General features: G+C 42.6%; 1 protein-coding gene across 1 annotated transcript in view; it reads right to left on the bottom strand.

The window, feature by feature from the left end:
* The window catches only part of LOC144476782 (uncharacterized), a 454,423-nt gene that overhangs the window by 264,262 nt on the left and 162,852 nt on the right, over positions 1-27,309 (bottom strand). Inside the window, exon 4 of the mRNA XM_078194008.1 lies at positions 6,610-6,775. Coding sequence (XP_078050134.1) covers positions 6,610-6,775 — 166 coding nt within the window. The remainder of the gene's footprint in view (positions 1-6,609; positions 6,776-27,309) is intronic.

Here is a 27,309-nt window from a genome sequence, read left to right as displayed (position 1 = left end):
TGTGTCTGGCCATTAGCGGCGGTTTCGACCGGCCACCATCGCGTTGAATCTATTGGAACAAACCGTGGCGATTATGAAATCTCATCGTCGTGATCAATCTTGGTTCTTTCGGCCCGCGAGTCGCTATTATTTCTTGCGCCGTTTTCATCGCGCCAGTCAATCATAACCGTCGAAGAAACCACGAGCTCGACGCTGTCCCGGCCACTTTAGATTTATAAGACAATCACGGTTCTTTTCAACTCGTTCCTATTGTTTCTTGATCCGTTCGAGGCGGTGAGACCTCACTCGCAGCCATCGCTACTAATTTACATTCGCGGGACATGGGTCAACAGCTCGCTATTTTTTAACTATCCTAAATGGTTATAGTAATTAGAAATGACAATATAGACAATTCCATATTCTAGTGGTTTTTAAATAGTGTGTATTCTTGTAATTTATAGTCAATGAAGTCTAATATCAATAAAGTATGCTATCATTGAAGTTTGTCATCAATGAAGTCTGCTATCAATAAAGTCTGTTATCAGTGAAGTTTGCTATACATATAATAAAATTAGCCATCAATGAAATCTACTGTTAGAGCACTCTGCTATCAATGAAGTTTGCTATGAATGAAGTTTGCTATCAATAAAATTGGCCATCAGTGAAGTTCGCTGTTAGTAAAATCTGCTATAAATGAAGTCTATCATTGGTGAAGTTTGCTATCAACAGAATTAATTATCAGTGAAGTCCTCTGTTAGTGAACTCTGCTATCAATGAAGTTTGCTATAAATGAAATTAGAAGTCTGCTATTAGTAAACTCTGCTATCACTTACACCAATTATCAATAAAACCTTTTATCAATGAAGACTGCTATCAGTGAAGCTTGCTATAAATAATCTCTAAAATCACAGAAACCATTTCCTCGAAATATCGAAGCTGCCAAACCCTCTACCCATAACAATCCCATATAAACTCACCCAAAAGTCCACGAATCCCTATAACTCAACTCTACATCTCTTCACTGAAGTTAGAGCTACCAATGAAGTCCTACTTCACTAATTTTTACAGTCAATAATCCGCTATCAGTGAAGTCATAGTATGGGAAGCTTCCACTAGGACCCGTTCGATTTTCGGTTGCGTCAACCGCCGACGGTAAGCCAACCGCGGAGCTATGGCGCAGTCCGAAGTTAGCCTGGCCGATCAGCGAGGCTTTTGCACGCGTATATGGTATCCACGCACGATCGGAATTTTCCGATAGCCACCGACCGGCGATTTATGGTCGCGCGAGGAAATGGACACGAGAACCGTTATACAAGGCCTCGGAGACTCGGTGCCTGGAAAGGGGGAGGCTGGACGTTGTTCAAAGTCGTTGTTCAATATCTGCCTCTATTAGAACGCCGCCGGATATCGGCCGACAGCTTCTGCAATCGAAGACGATAGCGCCGCGGTGGACCGGGGACGACTTTTCCATCTTTTTTGTAAGATTTCCATCTTGCTATATTGTTTTTCCTTGAATATAAGTTGCAATAGTGATATAAAGATTTCCCCTGACAATTGTACGAAGCAGCAAAGATATAGCAATTTGGCGCCCTTCGTATAACTTGGGTCGAACTAATACCCTTCCGTCTTAAATAATTTATACTACTTGGTATTTTGGACAATTTTACTTTGAATTTAGCGTCTTTTACTTCGTTTTCAATCCCCTTAACATTGACTACATCGTCGTATAATAAAAATCAACTGTGTTAATTTTACGAAGCAATTTATCTCCCTCGGTATGTCTACGACTGAACTAACACGTTTTTATCTTATATCTTCTATATCCTACAGCTTTGCAAGCAATTATACTCTGTCATTGACTTATTTAACGTCATTTATGATTGACTACGGATTGACTACATCGCTGTTATTTTCCTGCAAAAATTGTTTAAATAACCGTATGGTGCATTTATAGAAAAGACTATAGATCCCTCGCCGGTGTACAGTGTCCCATTCGCCGCGTCGCGTCGGTTTATTTCCGTTTGGCCCATAAACCGGCATAACGCGGCCCAATATCCGGCCAATACCGAAACGCTGATAATCTGTATCGGATGGCACCGGTTCCCATTCATCCGCGCCGGGATCCAATAACGTGTTATAGCGCGCGCCGTCCTATACAGCGCCGCGAAAACGGTCGCGCCGTCCGCTGGCAAATTGCCAATTCGCCGGCCGATTCGCGAGCGGAAAAATCCGTTCCGCGGCGTCCCGGCACTCGCGGCGTCCCGGGCGAGAACTATACGGACAGGCGGACGCCTCCGGGCAAGGACTACGGGTTGCGACCCCAATCGCATTCGGACGCCGGTTTTGCGCAGGTGTGCGTGGTCATTAATCCAGAAATGGAAGTGAATGCGGGTCCAAATGCTGCGCGGCCGGCCGCGTCGTCGTCACCTCCGCTTCCTCTCCCCGCTCCCCTCCTCTCTTCCCGCGGCTAACTTCGCTCCGCCGTTTTTTCTTTTTTCTTCACCTGGCCGCCGTGATTCCGGCAATAAAAAAGGGGCGTGGCTCGTGCCCCACGACCAAGACGATTTCACGATCCGGTGCTTTACGCCGAGGGGGGGGGGGGGGGGGGGGGAAACGACTTTTTACACGGCCGCTACGAAATTGGTAGCGTTTGGCCATTAAACGCCGCCGCCGCCGCCACGCACGTCCGTATTTTTGACGCGCTTGCGGCCACGCAGCCGGGGCGAGAGCCGGATCGCCGCACGAAACGCTCTCGGGGACCATGAAGCATGTTCTCACGGCGTATATACGGGACAATTGTTCGGGATTGATTCCGGTTTCGGGATTTATTTATTTTTCACTGTTTTTAGGGGAATTAACTTGTCCCTGGGGACGTGAGATTATGTGGGAATGAAAGAATAGGGTGCAATTATCGTTGGAGTAAGGGGAGTAATGAAGGACGAGGGATTGAGAAAAATTGTTCTCGGAATAAAGGACGCGGTGGAGATGGAATTAATTTTTTTATAAAATAAAGGATAGATTAGAGGACGAAATAAAATTATTTTACGACAAAGGAGAGGTTGCAGGACGAAATAAAATTATTTGCAAAGTAAAGCATAGATTAAGGGGCAAAATAAAATTATTAAAAAATTAAACCATAGAGTAAAGGATAAAATAAAATTATTCCAAAATTGGAGGGTAGATTAAAGGACGAAATCAAATTATTAATAGCACAAAGGAGAGACTGAGAGGCAAAATAAAATTATTACAACATAAAGCATAGATTAAAGAACAAGATAAAATTATTCAAAAAATAATGGACGAAATAAAATTTCCAAAAATAAAATAAAACCAAGCCAAATATAAATCGAAATAAAATTATCCAGAAAGTCGAAATAAAAATAAAGGACGCAATAAAATGATTTCCCAAACGACAGTCGAAATGCGGGTCGATATAAAATAACTCTGAGACCGTCGGAGAAAATAAAGGCTGGTGGAAGAATTATTCACAGAGAATTCTCTCTGTCCGGTTTCGCCGTCCCGTTTCGCCGCGTTGTTGCATTGTTAACGGGCCTGAGCTGCACTTTTAAGTAGAAAGTGATTCACGGCGTCGCGCCGAAGGTTTATCGTTATTTTATTTGCCGATCCGCGCCGGAGTTTCGCGAGGAGAACCGGGAGTGTTAAGATAGCGACCGACGGGAATTACCAGTTCTTGTAATAAACGCCGTCAATGTGCTCTCGCCCCGGTGTTGCACTTTGCGTTACGCGGGGCCCCACGGCGATGCTTTTCTATATTTAACGGAGTACTTGCCTGCGAAATCTGTGTAATTGCAAATGGTGGACGTCTGTCACTCTATTCATGACCTTGGCGTGACCTAGTCTTCGCATTTTCTTTTTGCGTTTGCTAAGAACACAAACCCCTTTTTAGAGGACTGGTGATTTGAAAAACGCCACTGTGGAGTACTTAGGCGAGAGATTATGGTGTCATGGTTAGGTCTGATGTACTCTAAAGTTCATTGAATGAGATAGTAATGATAGAATAATAGGTTAGGTCTGATATGCTCTAGCGTTAATTTAATAAGAAAGTAATAATAGAATAGTTCAGTTGTTTCGATAAGGATTAGGTTTTAGGTCTGGATTAGGTCTTGGTTAGGTCTGGGGTAGACAATGATTACTCTACAATTTTTTTTAATAGTAATAGAGCAGTTCTATACTTTTGGACAAGTATAGCAGGAATTTGAGAGTTTAGGTCTGGGTTAGGTCTCTATTAGGTCTTTATTAGGTCTGGATAAGACCTTAGTTAGATCTGGAATAGACCTTAGTTAGGTCTGGAATAGACCTTGATTAAGTCTTGGTTAGGTCTGATATACTCTAGAATTTTTTTTAATAGTAATAGAGCAGCTCTATACTTTTGGATAAGTATAGCAGGAATCTGAGACTTTAGGTCTGGGTTAGGTCTCTATTAGACCTTAGTTAGGTCTGGATTAGACCTTAGTTAGGTCTGGATTAGACCTTAGTTAGGTCTGGATGAGACCTTAGTTAGGTCTGGATAAGACCTTAGTTAAGTCTTGGTTAGGAGTTTATTTAATATAGTAGTGATAATAAATCAGCTCTATTATTTTGGATAAACATAGCAGGAATCTGAGACTATAGCTCTGGTTTAGATCAGCATTACAGCTAAGTACTCAAGAAAGGGACTCCGGAATTCAGAGCGAAGCAGAGGTAACACCGCAATCGCCCCTTGGGCGATAATCGTTCAATTAGCATACTGAAATATCGCCGATCGCGGAGAAGATCTCTCGCGCGTTTAACGCCAGCTAGCCGATAATCCGGCGCGTAAAGAGGACGTGGCGTTCGAGAGGCGCGCTTCAAATTCCACGCGGTGCCCGCACGATTCTACATTATGAACCTAAGTCGAAGGGGACTATCGGCAATTGCCTATCCGTAGGTGCGTCCGCCTGCATTCGCCGCGCACCGGCTGCGCACAGGTGAGCCGCCAGCCGGCATCGAAACCCAGGCCTGTCCGCTACACGCTTATGGTTAGACCCGCGGAGATCACCGCCGATTGCGTTGCTTTATGGGTTAATTATGTTCGACTGTCTTTTTTTCTTCTTCTGCATACCGTTCGCGGACGAGCACCGGCCATTCTATGGAAAACCGAGCCCGTTTTACGGAACAAGGCTAGTCGATAGGCCGCGCGGCCTTGCTACCGATTAGCCGCTCGATCGGCTCGCGATTAATGTCACCAAGGACCGTTCCGTGAACGCTATGACCGCGTTCGGATTTCATTTTTCATCGGGGAACGGCCGGCGGATTGTTCCGCCTGGTTTTGTTGCTGTCCCAGGTGAAAGAGAATTCTGGCGTGGAGAATTTTGGGGCGAAATCGGCCAAATTTGACTGACGATAACTCTGCGAAGAATCATCGTATCATGATGATATTGCCGTAAAATTGAAGCTTGAAATCTCTAGTTTAAAGCAACGTTTACTATATTTAAAGTTATTGCACTGGTATTGTTATAGCGCTTTAAATACGAAGCCATGTTCGTCATTTGAAAATTGCCGAATATGAAAAAATATTTGTACCTTGTAAAATTTTTTTCGGGATTGCTATTTATGTTGAAATGATGCTCAATGTTTCCCCTTTAATTTAAAAAAAAACGAATCGTGGCTGCGATTTTTTCCCGCGAAGTTATAGCACGTTGAATCGACCCTTGCATTTTTCTCAAAAAATGGAGAAAATTCGAAATTTATTAATCACTGTTACAGGTACTATAGTAGCTGATATACTAAAGATTCTGTGCAAATATGAAGCTAATCGGACAACTATACATGAAAGTGAAATGTACCAGAGCGTATGTCTACGTCGCACCACTTCGCCATTTTTGTTAAATTTCGCTTGAAATTGGCTTTAAAAATTCGTTTTAAAATTCGCCAAATGTACAAAGCTACTAAACAAACCTTGAATACTAAATTAATATCTAAATACTTACTTACTAAATTATAATTAATATAAAAAATAATTTATAGCAAAAACGACGACAATAAAAATCGCAGAAAATTAACAAAACTTCCACGAGGGGGTCCCATGAAAGCGAGACAGCTATCGCTGCTTGCCACGCACATATGCGATCTCTAACCACCGGCGAAGTCCCCTATAACGGAGTTTAGCGATGTAGAAAGGCATAATTGTTCGAACCAGCTAATGACAGCCGCGGCACAAGGTTGCACGCAGCTTTCTCGCAGAAAGCTCTTTTAGCCGGCACGATAATTTCTTGGCGCGTAACGCCGCTCGCGGGACGGGCGCACACATGCACGGGCTACGCCGTGAAAGTGAACGTGCGGGGATCGATTCCGAGTGTTATCTGAGGCGGGTAACGTTAGCTGGATAGTTCTGCCGTGGCATGCGTCCGCAGGAATCCCGCCGGTTATTAACACGGCGCGCCGTATAAAATGATTTACACGCTTTTAACCTTTCGGAAATAGAAATTTGCAGAATCGAGTTTTGTTTCAAGGGGGGGGGGGGGGGGGGACGCCGGGGACGGCTGTCCGGCTGGTTTTTAGCGTGTGTCCGGTGCACAGAGGGGGAAAAAGGACTCGAATCGTTAAAGTCGCGCGCGCGCGTCCCGGTCGCATCGTTAAAATTTTACTCACCGGTAGAAATGGAGAGTGGCGGCGGCGTGGGCGTTGTCGAAGGTGAAGGGATTCTTCTAGCGGCGGCGGTGATTATTGCCGCCGGACTATACCGAGGCACCTGCAACACCACCGGAGTCTTCACGGACAGGTCCACTGGTTCCAGCTGCACCGGCGGTCCCGCCGCCTGCGACAAAACGATTTATGCGAACGTTAATTAGCTGGACGATGACAGGTAACCCTCTGTAAAAATGCTATAGGATATGCTGACACTTTTAAAAATTATTTGGAAGTTCATTGTGCTGCAATTTTGCTAATAGCTTGGTTTTAAATAGAACCAGCGTTTGCGAGAAGGATTTTTACCGTATCGAATACTAAGGCTAGAAATATTGAGAAAAATGTTTGACCTTTAGTGACCTTCACCATTTTTGTGCTTCTATTTAGCTGTAATTTTATCTGGAGCTTTGTTTTATATTATAAATATTTTTGCGAGAAGGATTTTTAATAGAGAGCTGAAATATGTTATTACTGTAATGTTGGTCTCTGCTTTACCGATATCCGAGCTGAGTTTTTGCGATTATCTAAAATACTGTCTTTATTAAATATTGTTTATGCAAGTTAGAATTCTTTGGCAAGCAATATTGGTTCATAGTGACGTTAACACTGGACTGACAGTAATGGCGTAGCACCAATAATGTCGGTGACGTGTATGGGACAGTAACAGGGAAGGGAATTCTCCTCAGCAAAATAGTTCTCAGCTTTTCTCCTTACGGTTTTCGTTAGGCTACTTATGCGATCCCTCAATGCTGCTCTCGAGAAACTCTCTTGATGCACTCTCGGCTCGCTATACTCGGCGCACGTCGCTCTCATAACGCACTGGTTGGTCTCAAGAACACACTTATCTCCATACAGACACACACACACACGTTCACGTTCACGCTACTTACTCGGGCATTCTAAAGCACACGCTTTCCTGGACCCCCTGTTTTCCTAATGTCACAGCAAAGTCTCGGAAAAGTTTCTAGGAAAACACAAACCAGACGAGTTTCTGCATATTTATACAAGCATATATTGTACAAAAAAAAATGAAAGACTGATCCTCCAAAAAATCACAAAAATGGTAAAGAATATTTGAGGTTATTTTTGAGCGCCATTTAGTCCGTAGTAGTTTGAGGGAGTTATTCGAGCCACGAGAAGAATCCTAGACAGGAGGCTGGCAGGAAAGTAGCATAGGGTAAACGGAATTCGTGGGATGCAGAAGGCAGGCTATCTAAATCCAGTGATCGCGGTTGCCGATCTGAAGGGCCCGCGGAGGGAGTGAGCCCCCCGATAAATCGATAGCCGATGGTACTACGTTCGTACCTTAGCTTATCTCCGGCACAGCGGAGCCTAGCGCAGTCCGAACTGCTCTCGCGCAATTAGCATAACTAGCGTTGCCATTGACGTGGACTAATCACGACCAGTTCCCACGAGATCAGAGTGACCCGAGGAGCTGCCCACTTGTCCGCGCCGTCGATGGCTATCCGGTTCCTTCGCCTCTGTCCCGGCGATCGATAACATTCATAAGCGATGATGAACACGCGGACGACATCGATTTTCATTAACGAAACACGTCGCCGATGATCGGCCGACGGGTAGAAACGATTATGGCTGCTCCGACACCGTGCGAGATGTCGTGTTACTTTAGTGTGATTGATTGGGCCGGGCTTATTTGGAGTTCAATCAACAGGTTTTCTTTATTTTGTGGAGGAGCTTTCTAGGCCACGCCCATCGGGGCCATATGCTCCGCCCAGGTAGGTTTAAATCTGTTGAAGTCATAGTAAGATGTGAAATGAAATAGACATTGAATAATTATATTATCGAAGTTAGGGTTCTGGTCATCGAGGAGCAGCGAAGCCACGCCCAGTTGAGTCAGTTACCACGCCCATTAATGCTCAAGGAAGTACTGGCTCACTCAAATAAAAATAATTGTTTCTGTGAACTGAGACTTGATGAATTAAAATATAATGAGGAAAGTAGAAGTAGAGGAGCAGTAAGGCCACGCCCACTTGTACTAATTATCTAGGCTAGATCTATGCTAAATCAAAGGCTATACAACCCAGAGTAAATAATTCTACGATATAAAATTTACAAAGCAAAAAAATATACGAAACTAAGAACGCAGGAATTCAATGAGAGCAAAGCCACGCCCACTTCACTCAGTTGCCCCGCCCATTTATATTCAATAAAATACTATGCCATTAATTTTACTGTAACTGAACACTTTTCCTCCATATATTTTACACTCCCTCTCTAAATTCGTCACCCGATATTTATTAACATAAAAATTCCTTTTCCAACCAGCAGAAAATTGCTATTAATTCCGTTGTTTCCTCCGGCGAGACGACAAGCGCAAATGCATCGCGACCCACGCAGTTTCGCAAGAAGTTCGACATTGAAGAATGCTCCGGATCGCGGGACGATGTAATTTAAGAAACGGCGACTTCGCCCGCGACGACCGGGTCCGCGATGATAATTTGTCTTCGTTACGTTTTTTGCCAACTCGGATAATTATACGATCATCGTCGGTGTTGGCCTGTCGCGTTTAATTACTCGCGCATTTCCCTCCGTTTGAGAAGATTTATGGGCGAGCAGCACGCGAGAGCGACATCGAACGGAAAGCTGACTTCGATTCGATGATCTCGATGCACCTCTCCGATGCAACATTGTAGCGTTCGGGCGACAAGCAGTTGCTTAATACTGTTCGACTGTAGTTCCACGATTCCGTCGCGGGGAACGCGTCCGCTAAATTGATACCGATACTTCTGCGTCGGCGGCGACATCGCTTATCTGATTTTGTAATTGCCGGACACGAAAGTGTTTCTGCGGTTTCGTTCCTCGCGAGTGCAGCTGCTCCGTTTTAAGATTTACTTGTAAATCATCGGGGACAAGCTGTGCTTTACTTTCCATTTTTTTTATTTGCAATTGTTTTTTTTTTATGAAACTGTTTCTTACTGAAATTATTTCTTTGAGACATTATTTTTTAATGAAATAACTTCTTAGAGAAATTATTATTTATTAAAATTATTTCTCAGTAAAATAAGGTCTTTCTAAAATTTTATTCAAAGCTGTAATGCATGCTGTGGTTCAGAATAATTTTTAATTAATTTTTTAATTTTTTTATAATATTATTTTTTGCTAAAATATTAAAGAAATCTTCGTATCAACTATCCCGTAACTAATCACGGTTTCCAAAGACTGAAACCCCATGAATGGTTCGAGGATACAGCGTTGCCACCACGCTCGTCCGTTTCCTTATTACCCCGTCCATTATCCGGACCCAATCAGTTCGGATAACGGAGGCTGTATTTCACGGGGGACGCAATGATATATGCGCGGGAATAGATTGCCATTGGCCGCGATTAAAGTGTTCGACGCGCGACAAGTTAATTATTGTCGGAACCACCGGGGGCTTGTTAAACCGTCGCCCATAAGGCAAGATGAAGTGCTCCGGAACAAACGGTCGATTGACAGCGACAGCAGCCATTTTGTATTCTAGGTGCCCGGGAGGAGTGTCGTGTCGGTATCGGATTTACAGAACGGTTCGGTACACGGATGATCAGATTTACAGCGGCGCTCGGGGTCCCCGACCACCGCGAGAGAGCGATTGTTTCCAGGCAATGCCTTGACGAAACGTGGGAATGCTCGAGCATATATCGACAATGAAAACCACCTCCGCCCCCCCCTTCCCCCAGTTCCTTTCATAGAGCCGAACGAACGGTATATCGCGTCGTGTAACACGATACACGGCTAATAACGTAACTTCTTACGCGCGCCGCGGGATAACTCTATGGAACTGTAGCGTTACGGCTAGCAAATCACGTGACAAATGCTAAATACAATTAGTGAAAAATTCCTGCAATGATTTATTCCGAGAAACACCTTTATCAGACATTATTAGTCTCAGAATTTTTTCGAGAGGATTTTACACGATTTTTAATATTTTATCGGCAATAATATTATTTAATCGTAAATAATATTATTTTATCGTAAATAATATTATTTATATAATTATACAACAATTGTTCTATAAAACAATGTTCGCGAGAATGATTTTCAGTAATTCCTAAGTCCAAGCTTGGAATTTTATAAAAATTGTTTGACCTTCAACGACCTTGGGAACTTTCTTGCTCTAATTTGAGTTAAACATTGCACAGGGGTCTCTTTTATATAGAAAGAATTATTGCGAGAAAGAATTTTAGCTAAGTAAGTTAGAACAGGAAATATTGAGAAAAATATATTATTTTGGCAGAGTCATTCTCTGTATTGCCGACAGAGTTACGTGTGAGTTAGGTCTCCACGATTTCTGCTAAATATCTCAAGAACTAGAACAGATAGGCAATTTCTGCAAAAACAAAATTGGTTCAGAATTTCGTCCTCTATAACATAGTTTAATCTTATAAAAATCGAAGAGCAGAATTTTTACGAATAATAATTAATTTAGACAATATAATCTGCTTAAAATACACTACAGTGATAATACCCTACAATAATAATACTCTACAATAAAAATAAATTGAGAGATGAATTTTCCAGGACGAACAAATTTATTTGCACGTTGTATTTAAATCTTTCGCCTCTGCGAACGCAATGCGGTGTTGCGAAACCGCGTCGGTTTCCAAAAAAAATCGAGGCGCGTCTGTCGGGCCACGCCCATGTCGGCGTTCTCGTTTTCAGGAAACCCGTCGTTACGCTTATTTGTTATTCATGACCGGGGACGGGCTCCTAACTGCGTCGCACGGCAGTTTCGGGCCGCAACAATGAAATCGTAATGCCGCGCGCGTCAGCGACGCACTCCGGAACATCGATACCCCAGCGATCCCACGATTCTAATTAAGCGGATGCACGGCCCAAGACCAGAACACCTTGCCAAATCCAATTTCCCAACTCTAATACCTCCAGGTAACTTACTATATTATCGTTATCTACCTTATCGACCTTACAGATACAATTTAGATTAGATCTAGGTTAGGTAGACAGTTCCCGATGCCCAATAAAATCATTCAAAGCGAGGTAGTGGCACGAAATTAATGAAAATTCATTCTGGCTTATGTATAGTGTGTCGCAATTGCATAAGGATAGAGATTTGATACGTTTATGGGTAGCAAAGTACAGAGTAATGTGCAAGTGAAATGAAACTGAAATTTGCTTTCTAATTAGCCTTTCTAATTTCAGCTCGACTCTCGTTCCGTATGCAGATGTATGATGATCAATTGTTTTTATTGATGCCTGGTTACCGAACAAAGTGCAACAAATTAGAAATTTTAATAATACCCGCTGCATTTTTATGTGATTTTCTAATGCTGTTTCAAGGGTATAGATACAGTTAGGGCAGACATTTTATTATTAATTTGTTTTATTGTATTATGTATAGTTTGGTCTACTATATTATATTTACTGTGTTTTACTATATTATATTCACTGTATTTTACTAAATTATATTTACAGTGTTTCACTATATTATATTTACTTTGTTCTACTATGTTATATTTACTATATTTTATTTTATTATATTTACTGTATTTTACTATATTATATTCATTCTGTTACACTATATTATATTTGTCTTGTTCTACTATACTTTATTTATTTTGATCTACTACAGTCTATTTATTTTATACCACTATACTACACCAAATTTTCTATACCATTTCCATTTTATTTTCTCACCAATTTACGATTTAAATTCCCTTTTATTTTCTCACCTATTTACGATTTAAATTCCCTTTTATTTTCTCACCTATTTACGATTTAAATTCCCTTTTATTTTCTCACCTATTTACGGTTTAAATTCCCTAGATTTTCCCACACACGTTCACTTATCTCCGGTATCCTTAACAGATCTCAAACTCAGGCTCTCGCGGATAAATCTAAAGAATCGTTCGCAGCGTAACCACGGTTATATTGCAAACCGTATAAAAGTCTGTTCTAGAGGGCACCGTATAATCTCGCGGGCCATCCTGAACGGGGCCGCCGTCTTTTTGTTCACGGGGAACTGGCCGTAGAAAAAGGAACGAATCGCTCGCGCGTACGGACCGCAGAAGAGGCCGGGCAACAGACGGATGATATCAAACGACGTATTAAATCCGCGATGACTAATGAAAGACCGAGTAAACTGTTCTTAATGATGCCGGTAGTCCCGGGGATGTACAAGGAACACATCGGGGTATAGCGGCGAGCACGCGGTTACTATACCTACATATGTTCCCACAGTAGCGACTGGTAATGAGAATACAACGGTCATCAATCATTCGTCAGGTAATCCAAGGGACCCGAACGGCTCCCAGCGGAATTAATTTAATTACTACAAATTCTCCGTCGGGAGAAAAATCGAACGTCGGCGGTGACGCGTCGCGGAAATCAGCGTTTCCAGCTGGACAATAGGATTTTCGTTCTCATCGTGAATATAAATGTATATTCAAAGCAGAATAATTATTTTTATATATTTTTTATTGTTCGTTAGATAATTTTAATCAGTTTTAATTTGTTAATTGACGTTGATAAAAGTGGAATGACTTTGGAAAAATTAGAGAAGCTAGAGCTGCTTAAGGGGTGTGATTTTATTGTAGTTATTGTATATTATTTATGTTATAGTAATATATTATTATCAGCTTTTATATTCATAGTATATACTGTTACATTTATACTACATTATAGCTTGTATTTATACTGTAATATATTTTATACTATTAATATAATATAACGTAATACAATACAATACAATACAATACAATACAATACAATACAATACAATACAATATAATATAATACAATACAATATAATATAATATATGCTTGCATTGTAATATGTAAGTACTGTATATAATATATATTATAAGTATAAAATATATTGCAGTATAAGTACTGCATATAATATATACTACAAGTATGATATATATTCCAGTATAACTACTACATACATCATGCTTAGCAATATATATACTATATCAAAAATAAATTATTAATTACTACTATTAACCTCGCACATAAACAGTCTACAAAGCACCATAAATATGCTCCGAAAGAAATGGTTATTTTCAGTAACGTTCCTAGACAAAAGGAGGAGCGGGTACGTGCGAATTGTGTCATCGTCGAGTCCACCGATTAGCCCGGTCGGTGGTAATTAAGAAAATTTAATATGTATAATGACCTCTAATGAATCTAATAATATGTTAGCGACCGATGATCGTTAAGTTTTAATGAGCCGTCGGCTTAGGAAATTGATACCGCGTTCTTTCATTTGTCAGTCGTGTAACAGAAAAAGAAAGAATGAAAGAAAGAATAAGCAACCGGGATAGTCTTCCAGCTAGCCGCTAATCGACAGTTCGGCTGGTAATTAACTGTTGCGTAACGAGGAGAAACCGAGCACACACCTTGTGCTACGGTTCAGGTGGGCTGCCTATAGCCAGTTCGAAGTTTAGGGTTGGCCTGTTAGTATGAAAATGTTGCTAATTCCGTGCGAAATTGAAATTAGGTGATATAGTAATCCAGAACAATTTTTATTCTTTGTTGAATGATTTTAATTATGTGGTAATTAATATTGCAATATTTTTACTTTGCTATATTTTATTTTATTTCTATTTCCGTGCGAAATTGAAATTAGGTGATATAGTAATCGAGGACAATTTTTATTCTATGTTAAATGATTTTAAGTAGGTGGTTGTTAATATTGCAATATTTTTACTTTGCTATATTTCATTTCATTTTATTTCAGCCTTTAATCTGTTCTGTTTAATACGTTTTTAACGTATTAAATAACGTCAGTTTTTAACGCGGCCACCTCGTAAACCGCGCGAACTTGGACGTTGCACCAGCTGTTTTGCATCTGGTCCGTGTCATTGTCTCGCGATATACTGTTGCCGCGACGCGTGACAGTTTCTTCTATGGTTATCGGCATGACCCTAGTTCAGCAAAGTGGAGGAGAATTTTTTGTCACCCGGTACGTTCGATCTCTGACTGAAAAACACTGGGTGTCACGTGTTTTCATTTTTGAGACATTGTCTGCTATGGTTCCTAGTATTTTTTATTTATTAAGCTTGTCAGATTAAAAGATTCTATGGTTGTAAATTATATAATTGTATATTTGAATTATATATTTTTGTCTTGCCAAATTAAATTTATCAAAAATTAAACTTGTCAATTTAAAAGGTTCTATAGCTGTAAATTATATAATTAAAATTGTAATGTTGTTATACGTCAGCAAGTAGAACCCTTTAATTATATATTTGTTTATATATTTCAATTTTATATTTTATTTCAGTTATATACATATACAGTTATATCATTACTGTGATAGTATAACATATTATAATTATATTATACCGTAATTTTAATGTTACGATATTTTACTATTATTTTTACACATTTATGCATATTTATATATTATTATTATTATTATTATTATATATATATATATATTATTTTGTCACGTCATTTTCTCACAAAAATTAGTGTCGATAGCTTCAGCTAAGACCCTAGACTATAGCATACAAGGTTCTAATTATACTTAAAAGTGTCTCTTTACCCCAACGGGCGAACGTGATCTCAAAATGTACCTGTCCAGGTAGCACTGTCTTCATTAACGTTTGCCAGCGAACAGCCGCGGATAAATCAGTCCGGGGGCCTAATCGAGGCCGACCAAATTAACCGGTGCATGTGCACGGGACCTCCGGAACGCGGCATTATCCTTATTTACCGGGCCCGGCTCACCTGTACCCACCTTCCTGCCTGCCTCTTCGCTTCCCTCCCGTCGCCGCGGGACCCCTCTCGATACAGATTTATAGGGCCCATTGAAAATGAAATTCGCGGCCTCGTTTGTATTACGCAAATTATTCCGACGACGAACAAATTGTCGGTATTGTTCACTAAAGAGTGCCTCTCATTTGCCTTTTGGGTTGTAGCAATGCCTTTCTGGGCCTTATAGTCAGTATTTATGTCTTCTTATGGGACTTATGGCTAGAATTATTTGTAAAAAGGAGAAGATTGATAGGATTGGCAAAGTATTACCGAAAAGTCAGTATTTTTGTCGGTACGTTTAAATTTACAAAGATCGCGAGTCGATGTAAATTTAACCGTACACTTCTATTTTAGTTTTCACTACCTTTGCCACTGGTGACGTCATGAACGAGTAGTTGATTAACTACACTTCAACTATTCTACCATGACGTCACCCTCAGAGTCACGTGACATTCTAAGTCTCCTACCACAAAGAATCATTATGTCTTCTTATGGGACTTACAGTGCGAATTATTTGAAATTTTTATATTTGTTTTACAGAGTTTAAAATTTCTTTTGTAAAAAGGAGAAGACTGTAAAAAGAAGACGGTCTTTTGCTTGTACGTTTAAATTTACAAAGATCGCTATCGATGTAAATTAAACCGTGCACTTCTCTTCTAGTTCTCCTTACCTTCGCTGGTGACGTCATTGATTAACTACACTTCAACTACTCTACAATGACGTCACCGTCGCAGTCACGTGACATCCTAAGGAGCCACAAGGAATCGTCGACGAATCGGAGCACGGTATATTCCATGCTCTGAACTCGAAGCTAGGGCATCCGCGAGTGGCAACGACCACCGTCGGAGTTCCCCGACCCCGGTTAATCGGATTCGGAGGGCGAGGCAGATGCCGCGGTAAAAAGCAAATTAGAGTTCTCGAACAGTGATACCGGGAGGTGAGAAAAAGGTCGGTTACGATTGGAAATCGTAATCGTGCCCGTTCAAATTAGCGGCTCCGTTCACGACGCGAAGATGGGGCCCACAGGGTGGGGGGGGGGGGGGGGGGGGGGGGCTCGGCAGCTTTTATTTCGGCCGCGCCGCGGTTAACGAGCGGTCGCCGCGCGCGGCCGAATAAGGAGACGAGCAGACCCCATCGGCCGTCATAAACATTCCCGGTGGCTCGAATTGAGCCGTCCGCCGGCCGGTGGGTTCCGTGTTCGATCGCCGATTGACAGTTCCGTAAAAAGGCGCACCCCCCGTCCCGGGACCCGTAACGACCCCGCCCGGAGACGTACGATTCCGCTTCGGGGAAGGCCCGCCTCTAATTTGCTCCCGTGTCATCGAAATACTGGGAGCCTGCTGGCCTCCTGCCCTCTTCCTCATCCGTCGATACCATCGGAATTTTACCGGAGCTGCGTTCCGTCCGGTCAACACGTTCGTAACCGGTGACGTCTTTTTACGTCATACGCCGTTTACCACCTGGATGTTCGACTACGATACCAGACCCGGTCGGGCGCCGTTTTTACCGCCCGCTGCTTGCTAGGGACTTTATTAGGCTCGTTCTTAAGCTCTGCAGTGTGGATGCGGCTTTTCGTGGAGAATTTTTGTGAGATGAGTGACTACTGTGACTCTGTTGTATTGGTGGTATATTATATTAATATTATGCTAGTTTATAGTCACGTTTCATGCAAGTTGCGAACTGGCGCGACGCTATGGAGGATTATACCATAAATAATCCTCGAGGGTCAATGGTTCAACTAACAAATTCCAGACGAGAATGGATAAATTGTCAGCGTTCTGGACAACTGTTGGACTCTTTCCGGGTGACATAATCAGAGTACGATAGTGGAACAGAGCTCTGTGCACCGTGGACACCGAGCTCTGTCTTTCACTCTCTCTCTCTCTCTCTCTCTCTCTCTGTGTCTCCTTGTTGGACGAATCTGGTATGCCACGAGGCATCGTGGCTCATGAAAGAGGTCCGGTACACGCCCAGGCCGCGCATCTCTCGGACCAGGGGCCACGGCTATTCATACTTAGCAAAAGCATAATGCGTTGCCCACACGAAGGCCGTCGTCTCGTCGCGGACTCGTCGAGTCCCGTCGCGTCTCGTAACGTCTCGCGTCCGTACCGTCTCGCGTCAACGTGTGGGTGAGAGAGAACCTCACGCACGAGTGTGTATTCCGTTCGGTGCTTCCTGCTCGCTTAATCAATGACATCTTTAAGCGACCAGACGAATGGCAAAACCGAGATGGTGAAACCACCGGTCTATGGTATTTCAGATGCTCTCTCTCTCTCTCTCTCTCTCTTGTTCTTTTCCTCATGGAGAGAGAGAGAGAGAGAAGCAGGCACAAAAAGGGCAATGGAAATAGAAAGAGAAAAATAGAGACAGAGAAAAAAGCGAATGTAGAATACCAAAAGAGACTAGAATTTATGAGGTGTATACATGTGGACTAGGAGAGCATTAATAGTTGACAGGAACCTGGGATTTGAGCAATTATTAGGGCGAAGTTTGCTCGCCTAAAAATATACGATAAAAATAGCTTAGGGCATCTGAAAGAGCAGACTTTCCCCTTTAAAATGAGCCTAGGCTGACCTCTGTGCGATTATTTTGAGCGAAATTAGAGCAATTCAAAGATAGAGCGATTTTTGAGCTTGCCATGTCCAGCCCCTGGCTGCTCTAAAATGGATCTGGTCACATAAACGGCCATAAATCAGCTCCAAAACGTCGTTGAACACTCCGGTTTGGGGCGTTGGAAAGGTGAAGCTTCCCTCTTGACAACCATGCTAGTTTTATCCGCGGAAATAATTTTTACAATTTCTCACGGAACCTGGAACGTTAGCCAAAGTTTGCTCGCCCGGAGTCGAATAAAGAGAATAGAAACGATATAAATAGCTTAGGGCATCTGAAAGAGGGGACTTTCCCCTTTAAAATGAGACTTGGCTGACCTCCGTGCGATTATTTTGAGCGAAATTAGAGCAGCTCAAAGATAGAGCGATTTTTGAGCCTGCCATGTCCAGCCCTTGGCTGCTCTAAAATGGATGAGGTCACAAAATCTGCGATAACTCGGCTAAAAAAAATCGTAGATCACTTCTCTTTGATGCGTTTTAAAGCTGAAGCCTCCCTCTTGATAACCATGTTAGTTATCGCCGCGAAAAAAATTATTACAACTTCTCACTTTAGCTAGAATTTGAGCAATTATGAGCCCGATGTTTTCTCTTTCTTATCAACTGCAACACCATGAACCTTAGTCCCATCAAATTAAACCTCATTAATTTCATTCATATCAATTGAAACCCTATTAATTTCGCCACCATTGCTTTCAACCGCATCAACCTCATCCCCGTCGCCTACGAGCCGAGCGAAATAACGAACAGAGACCCGCTAAAATAGGGAACCGACTAAAACAAAGCGGTAAACTGGCAAGCAAACCGAGACAACCGTTGCAATTAGCCGGATGCGCCGTAGCATTCCGACTCCCCCTCGTTGTGCATCCCTCTGTCGTGACTTTCACCGACACAGGCGTCCCGCGTCCGCGTGCGCGTCTCTGCCGTCACCGAAACGCACACTGTCGCGTCCTCGGGTGCACGGTGCTCGATGCAGCGGGCATCTTTATTGCACGGTATATTCACACTAGGCGTAATATCTCAGCGCGCGGACGGTGCGTATAATCAATGACATCTTTACGAGGAGCGCGATAAGCCGGTGCATTCCAGTGAAAGGAGACACATCGGGGAGGAACGAGAGAGGATGTGGCGATGTTGGGAGGAGCGGTGAAAAATAGAAAGAAGGAGAGAGAGGAGAGACAGAGAGAGAGAGAGTCCGCTGGGTATAGAAGATGACTTCTCCAATAATGAAATCTGCTAAATATTTAAGATGACTTCGCTAACAATATAATTTATTAAATATTGCGAATAATCAGGTTATGATTACTATATCCTTGACAAGGGAACACAGTATCCGTCTTCAACTCGGTTGAACAACAGTTGTTCACAGCTCGTACGCACGCCGACACGTCCAGTTATCCGCCGAATCGGAAAGACCGTGGAGGATCGATTCGAGCGGCTCATCTTCCCGGCAACAACAAATTTATTAATCATGTCCGGTGAAAGGTAGAAAGCTACCGTCTCCCCGGATCGACGGAAAAGAATCTCCGTTGCGTAACGCGGCGTCGGTTCTCGCAAGATGAAAGTTCGAATCGCGGCGCAGGAAGTCGAGATCGATTCTCGCAAAAAAACTATCGATTCTTTAATAAATAACGCCAGTTCTTACAACCATGGCTTGACAATTTTAGCTCGTAGTGGCTGCCATTAAATCAATAAATATTCTTAAAATTTTCCAAGCGACGTCGAGGAAGATTCAACGGCGAAGCGGCGCTATCGTAACGACTTCGCACGGCAACGCCCGAGGCGCGGCTTGTAAAAATCGACGCGATAAGAAACTGAAACGATAATTCAGACATCAAACGCAACGCCGCCTCGTATCAACGCGAGTATGTATACGGTGAATCCCAGCGTCCCGTGTTCGATAGAGCCGAGCAGAAGCCTTTAGGAAAATAAGTCACGCACGAAGGCACTTCATAAGCATAATGCACGCGCCGCTGACAGTGCGACAAAGAGAACGAGAGAGAGAGGTGGAGAGAGAATAATAAAGAGAGTGAGAGAGAAAGTGAGAGAATGGGAGAGAGAATAATAGAGAGAGAGAAGGAGAGAGGAAAAACAGATGGCCATCGATGTGCTCGAACGATCGGCTACCGGCGTTTATGAAACTCTTCCCTCGCGGTGGCACTAATTCGACGAGAGTTTAATTGGTGTCGGGACACCCCGCCGCGAACTTCGTCGACCCTCGACTAATTACTTCGCTTGCGAGCTCGGTACGCGCCAATCATTGATTTCAACAAGCCGGGGGAATCCGATTAACCGTGGACACAGTGTTGTTCGCGGGTTCCGTTCTGCGAAAACCATTTTCATCTCCCGCCGATCATTTAGAATAGTTCTCCGCTGTACTGTTGTTTCGTCCATGGAAATGATGTACTGTGATAAGGGATAGAACTTTTGGGCAATTTTGTGTTTGTGGAAGGCTAGAATTTTTATTTGCGCAATTCTAGGATTATTTAGGTGATAGTAGAATTATTTATGCAATGATAGAATTATTTAGGCAATAGTACAATTATTTATGCAATAATAGAATTATTTAAGCAATATTAGCATTATTAATGCAATAGCAGCCTTATTTATGCGATAGTAGGATTATTTATGCAATGATTGAATTATTTATGCAATGATAGTATTAGTTGTGCAGTGATAGAATTATTTAGGCAATGATAGAATTATTTAGGCAATAATAGAATTATTTCTGCAACGATAAAATGATTTAGCAACCAATGGACCTAATTCCCCAGTTAACCTAATATCCACCTCCCCCTCCTCAATTCTCTGTACCCAATCCTTTTCCAAATTGGTGAACCAAAGTGCACCTAAAATCAGCATCGTACAACTTCTCACGTTCTCCGCAACAACATGTACCATAATGTCAAAAACGGCTTAGCGATGGGGTTTCTCTCGGTCGACTGGCATTCGCGCGTATAGGCCAACAAGCTCGACAGCAAGTGGTGTTCGATCAGCGTGCGGCGCGCACCGGATTTGGCCCCGGCGTGGTAGCCGATATCGACGATCGACCGGGTAATCAATAATAGGGGCTAACTGCTACGCCGACTGCAAATTGCAAATTCCCCATGAAATTAGATGGTCTGTCTATCTGAAATCTACTTTCTCCCCAGAACGAATCGATCCGGCCGGGTATAACCGCGCATTAGTATACAGATACGGATCTAAGAGACCTGGTCAGAGCCCGGGGATCGACTTCCCTCCCCCTAGATCTAATTAGGCTTGGGATATGTATTAAGTAACGCTTGATATCATCCTGATGCGTTCCTATTCTCAACCAGGTGCTACCGGAACATTTTTCCAGCGCTAATCAGCCCGGAGAAAAATTGCTGCACCTCAGTCGAAACTTTGGTGTTTGTAAGAATATTTCATCTAAAATAAAGTTATTGTCATAATAACTTTAATTAAGTAATTCTTGGGATTCCAATAATAATACTAACACCACGACTCTCAAGTTACTATCTCCAGCTCTTATTAGAGTAGTGTCGCGAACGATAGGAAAAAGGATCATTTACAAGTCAAAATGTATTATCTAGCCTAAGGCGGACCTGGTATGCAGAATCAGTTTTTTGGTGAGGCGACGCTTCATGAAAGAGGATTATCAACTTAATTGGATGTAGATCTTCGGTGAGACGGTAGCTGATCTAGCCCAAGATAGAGTAATTATGGGTAGTGCAAGTGGAATATTATACTTGGTCTGATGATTCCTCCAATATATGTCGATTCGCATGTAAATGGCTTTAGCTATCATCCTTAGGTAAATTGCTGCCTTTAGCTGGCGTGGTCAAAGTATCATGGACAGCGACTGAGGTCTCAATTGGGAATGCATTATTTAGCTCAGGATAGAGTAATGATGGTTAATCCAAGTACAATATTAATTCTGGTCCTCTGGCTCCATTAATGTCTATCAATATCTTTAGTTACTATAGTCAAAGTATCATGGACTGTGGCTAAGGTCTCAATTTGGAATACATTATTTAGCCCAAGATAGAGTAACTATGGTTAATCCAAGTACAATATTAATTCTGGTCCTCTGACTCCATTAATGTCTATCAATATCTTTAGTTACTATAGTCAAAGTATCATGGACTGTGGCTAAGGTCTCAATTTGGAATACATTTTTAGCCCAAGATAGAGTAACTATGGTTAATCCAAGTACAATATTAATGCTAGTGCCATGACTCCACCAATATCTATCAATATCTTTTTAGCTACCATGGTCAAGGTATCATGGACTGTGGCTGAGGTCTCAATTTGGAATGCATTATCTAGCTCAAGATAGAGTAATCATAATTAATCCAAGTACAATATTAATTCTAGTGCCATGACTCCACCAATATCTATCAATACATTTAGCTACCATAGTTAAAGTATCATGTACTGTGGCTGAGGTCTCAATTTGGAATACATTATTTAGCTCAAGATAGAGTAATTATGGCTAATCCAAGTCAAATAATAATCCTAGTGCCATGACTCTACCAATATCTATCAATATCTATAGCTACCTTCTTCAGCTAAGTCATAGTCCTTATCCGTCATCATGAAAGCATCGCGAATCATGGACAGCAACGAAAGTTCTTCTCTCCAGAAGAAATGATATATTAAAAATAAAATAGGATTATCTTATCACCTAAATGCTACTTTCTGGACGAAAGATAGCTCACCTAGCTCAAGCTAAACCAACTATGAAAAATCCATCGTCCAAAGGATCACCGCCTAAAAATAAATCCCGCGATTACGCTGTCAATCAGGTGTTGCTTTTCATACCAAAGGTGGACGATCCAACACACGCACCATCCGCAAAAAAAGAACCAAGAAAAATATTAATCATCCTCTTACGATGCTGCCAATTTCGCGACTCTAAAGTTTCCCTCGTCCGGCCATCGTCGGAGGCATCACGGATCATCGGACTGGCAACGAAAGTCTCAATTCCGAATGCATTATCTGGCCGAAGATAGACCAATTACGGAATATCGAAGATATCCATTAATCTTGTCCGCGTAGTCAAGTTAAGCCCCCACCGAGTGAACGTCCTGCGCGCGGACACGCTGGTAAATAGGATTCGAAAGGTGGTAGTATCAGAGTTTAGAGCCACCAGGAACCCCCCGTAATCCACTCGTACCGCCGCATCGAGCACCGTGTACCCGGCGTTTCTTGGTAGTTAGCCGCCGGCTAACGGGTCGAAAGAGCCATCATCGACACCGAGTCCGTACGGCGAACATCTGTTCGAGAGAGGATCCGCGTTTACGACGGCCGCCTCGCGCGGATATCACAGGTTAGACCTGGTCTGCGATCTCTGACACGGTGTCCGCTTTCAACAATTTTTTAAATCTGAGCTTCGACGATACTAATAATATTCATATTAAATAGAGCTCGCATAAAATCTTCACCACCAGTCTGACTCCTTATTATAGTGCGAGGGGTTAATAAAACAGTGTTTTTTAAACAATAAGTGTTTCAGCTTTAATATTAAGAGATATAAAAAGAGATGTTAAAAATGTCGAGCCGTGTAATTGCGACCGATTCTCGAACGAAGTCACCGAGTCACCTATGGCAATTAGCGATTACACGGCGGCTTAGCGTCCCGTCTCGCGATGCTCCTGAGAGAGAGTAAGAGAGAGAGTGGCTCGACGATAATTGGAACGTAATTCCGAAACGCCTAATCCGAGAAGCGAGCAAGGTGACTAGGCCGGGAGCTCGGTTTTCGCCGTGGGTAATTAATCAACCGGTTGCGTGGCCAGTTATCGATCGCATTGTCGATCGTCGGTCACGGTATCCGAGCGTAACAAGATTATTGTCCTCGCCGATCGTTGCGTCTTGATTAAGTCCCGCGCCGATGCCGGCCATTTGCATAAAAACCGCGCCAGCTCGCTACCATTAATCACGATCAATAATCTTTTTTTTCTTTTACCCGCCGAACACCGTTTGACTTCGATTCGTTTCGATGTCATAATTAGAGAAACTCTACGAGACTTGATTTTTTTGGCGGATCGTCGGCGATTCCGGGATTTCTTTTTATGGTTGATTTTGGGTTGATTGAACGAAGGCCTGGGGAATTTTAATGGAGTATTAATTCGCGAGCAGGAAGGGATTTGAAGATGTGATTTAATTTGTATTTTAGCCATTTTAATTCTTTAATTTCTATTTAACCCTTTTTGGGTATTTAATTGGTATTTAACCCCTTCAAGTCTAGGAAGGAAGGTCCACAAATACCTTAAAATAAACATAAATTGTCTGGTCCTGTTATTAAAAATATTAAGGATAAATAAGTGCTAAGCAATGAAGTTTGAAAAGAAGCATAGGGCAAAGGGTTCATTTGATTTTTATTTTATTTAATTATTGATAGACGGAAACTGCTGATCGTCTGGTAACCCCACACCAAAGTGAGGGGGTACTTCCCCAAAAAGAAAAAAATTTAACACAATATTTCGACAATAATATAATTAATTATACGAAGAAATAAGCCAAAGGAATTGCTGACCCCACAGTAACTGACTACATTACGTGTCCAGAAATAATGTACCCAACGAAAGCTCCATCGATCCGCGCGGTGAATATGGAATCGTCGATGAAATTCGCAGCTGAGGCGCGGCGTCCGACAGAGGCTCTTAAAACCTAGTCGCCGGTAGCAATATAACGAGCCGATAGTTCTTATTGGTATGTCTCGACGGTGTCCCCTCTCTCTTAACCAGCGCGCGCGTTTCCTTTCGGTCTTGCACCGTGAGGCTGAAATGTCATTTCCAGTGCGGCACACGCTCATTGTCCTTACAGCGGGATGCGCCGCGCAGGGCCCGCCAGTGCTGCCATATAGAGGATCCCCAACTCGGCACCGACACCGAGCCAGGCTGAAAAACGGCGCCGCGCGCGCTCAACCGCTTCGATCGGCGTTTCTTAGCGCGTCAGGCTATGGACGATGATACGCGCGCACCGCCGCGGCGCCATATCTATATTCCGCCATTAGTTTCGATGCCGACGACGCCGATACCGTTCGGAAAAAGCCCGCGCCTCCCCACCGGGTGCCCGAAGACGGCAAAAAGCTGACCCTGCCGGTCACCGACGATTCCCGTTCCTTGCGCCGTCCTCCCGCAAACTTTTCCACGTCGTTCCTCTTTTTCACCGTGCCCACAGGTTCCCTCTTCTCTCTACGTTGCCCATGGTTCGCCTCCCCGATACGGTCCCCGTTACTCCTACGACTCCGACGATTACTGCTACAACCATCCCCACCGCGCCGGACACGCTCTTTTCATCGTGGACGACATTTTTGTTCAATCAAACAGGTTCCCCGGGCCCCACGATCGTCCTCTCTCTCTCTCTCTCTCTCTCTCTGTGCCTGCCAGACGCCGGCTCACGACTTCCTGCAGCCTAAGACGCGGGGCCGTACGGTACATTTGAATGTCAACGGAGCGGAGACTCCTATTTCAATGGACGCAACTGATTTTTCTGCGGGATCTATGGGATTTTTAGACGAGGGATAAGAGAGTTTTAGATGGCAGATGTAGGATTTTTTAATGGCGTAAACGATCCTCAACGTGCTGCGGAATTATTGCCGGGTTGGTGGTTGATAGCCTAATATGTGGCAACTTGAGTCCCAGCTATTATTGCGCTTTTTAGTTAAGGTAGAGCAAGTATGATAAATTTGTTTGCTGTAGGAGTGATCTATTGAAAAAATTTAACTGTTTTGTGTATTAAATATTACTGTGGTGTAAGGATTTTTTTCGCACTTAGACATAAAGAATAACTGGGAGTAGACCTAATGCGGTGGAACTAAGTTTACATTAGATTACCAAGTTCTACGAGATTTTCACTAGAATCTACAAATTTTTATCTGGCTTCAGTAACCTTTTACAAGCTGAGAGATTATTGCTTTGGGTGTATGTAGCTGCTGGCCTAATACATGGCAACTTATGTCCCACTATTAAATCAAATTATAATAGCTTTATAATTTATTTTATTTGCTTTTTTAACATTTTAACACATATAAATTCCATTTTAGATTAAAAATTTTTGAAAATCACACTTATATCATTATAATTGAAGCCTAATCATTAACAAGCACTCCAAAAAATTCCTACAATTTTCAATACACATTCCCAAAGTTCACGGACTTCGCCGAATTCTTCGACGACAACGAGAAATAATCGACGCCATAACAGTTGTCCAGGGATTCAATTATAGTGCACCGGTCCCTCCCCAGTTGATCAATCAAATGCTAATGAAATCACGGTCCGCGATCAGCAGGAAATAGATAGGCGGTGCACGCGAGTCCTCGCGGGCGCGCAAGCCGCGCCGCGGTTTTTTCTTTCCACAATAAATCACACTAACGAGAACGTTACCGATTGCCTCCGAACGAAACACACGGTTCGACCTCTAAATCGATCGCGTCTCCGACCAGCCTGCGGTCGTGAACGGACGGTCATTAGGAGTTCCATGCTGCGACTGGGGGAGAATTAAAAATTATGAATAATCGGCTGTTACCAGAAGCAAATAGTTTGGTCGCGGTTTTGCTTTGGCGGTTTCGGGCCGGCCATGGTCGCTCTGGGACTCGCAATAACGAAGATTAATTCGCTAATACCGACTGGAATAATAACGTCGGCAACCTGCCCGGTTTAGGTCTCTCTCTCTGTAACGCGCCTAACCAGAACCGATCGTTAAACCGTTTACCAAGAATTCGCTTTGGCTTAATGGCCGGAATTAATTTTTATTAAATCTGTGAATCCATTTTTATTAAATGAGTGAATTCATTTTTATTAAATCTTTGAATTGAGTTTTATTAAATCTGTGAATTGAGTTTTATTAAATATCTGAATTAAGTTTTATTAAATATCTGAATTAAGTTTTATTAAATATCTGAATTAAGTGTCACTTAATTATTTAACTACTTAGAAAATCGTCCAACAATTTCGACAGACTGAAGACAATATCTCTTACGTTTTGGTTTCACTTAACATCGTTGCATTACACATTGGAGACAGGTTTACCATTGAATCAACACTGACCATACAGAATACCTTTTTACTATGACGTACTTAAGGGTGAGCCGTTGTTTACGTAGCACACACTCGCGTATGTTTGGCTTTCCTACGCGTCTATGGGTAGGTAAACGATGCCTCGCCCATGAGGCAGATGTGTACTAAACGAATCTGTGTCAACGACAGACTTCGGGACTCGCCGGACTTGTGGGATCCCCTCCAACCGCCGATTTGTTATGGTTAGGCGAGCGGCCTCGAGGCACCGAGACATCCGATACCTTTTTGCCTTCGTTTGTTGACGTCTTGCCAGTAGCATGAACAAAGTAGCTTTG

The sequence above is a fragment of the Augochlora pura genome, chromosome 11 (genome assembly GCF_028453695.1).
Source record: "Augochlora pura isolate Apur16 chromosome 11, APUR_v2.2.1, whole genome shotgun sequence".
NCBI classification, from domain to species: Eukaryota; Metazoa; Arthropoda; class Insecta; order Hymenoptera; family Halictidae; genus Augochlora; species Augochlora pura.
This window is presented reverse-complemented; position numbering and strand designations above follow the sequence as displayed.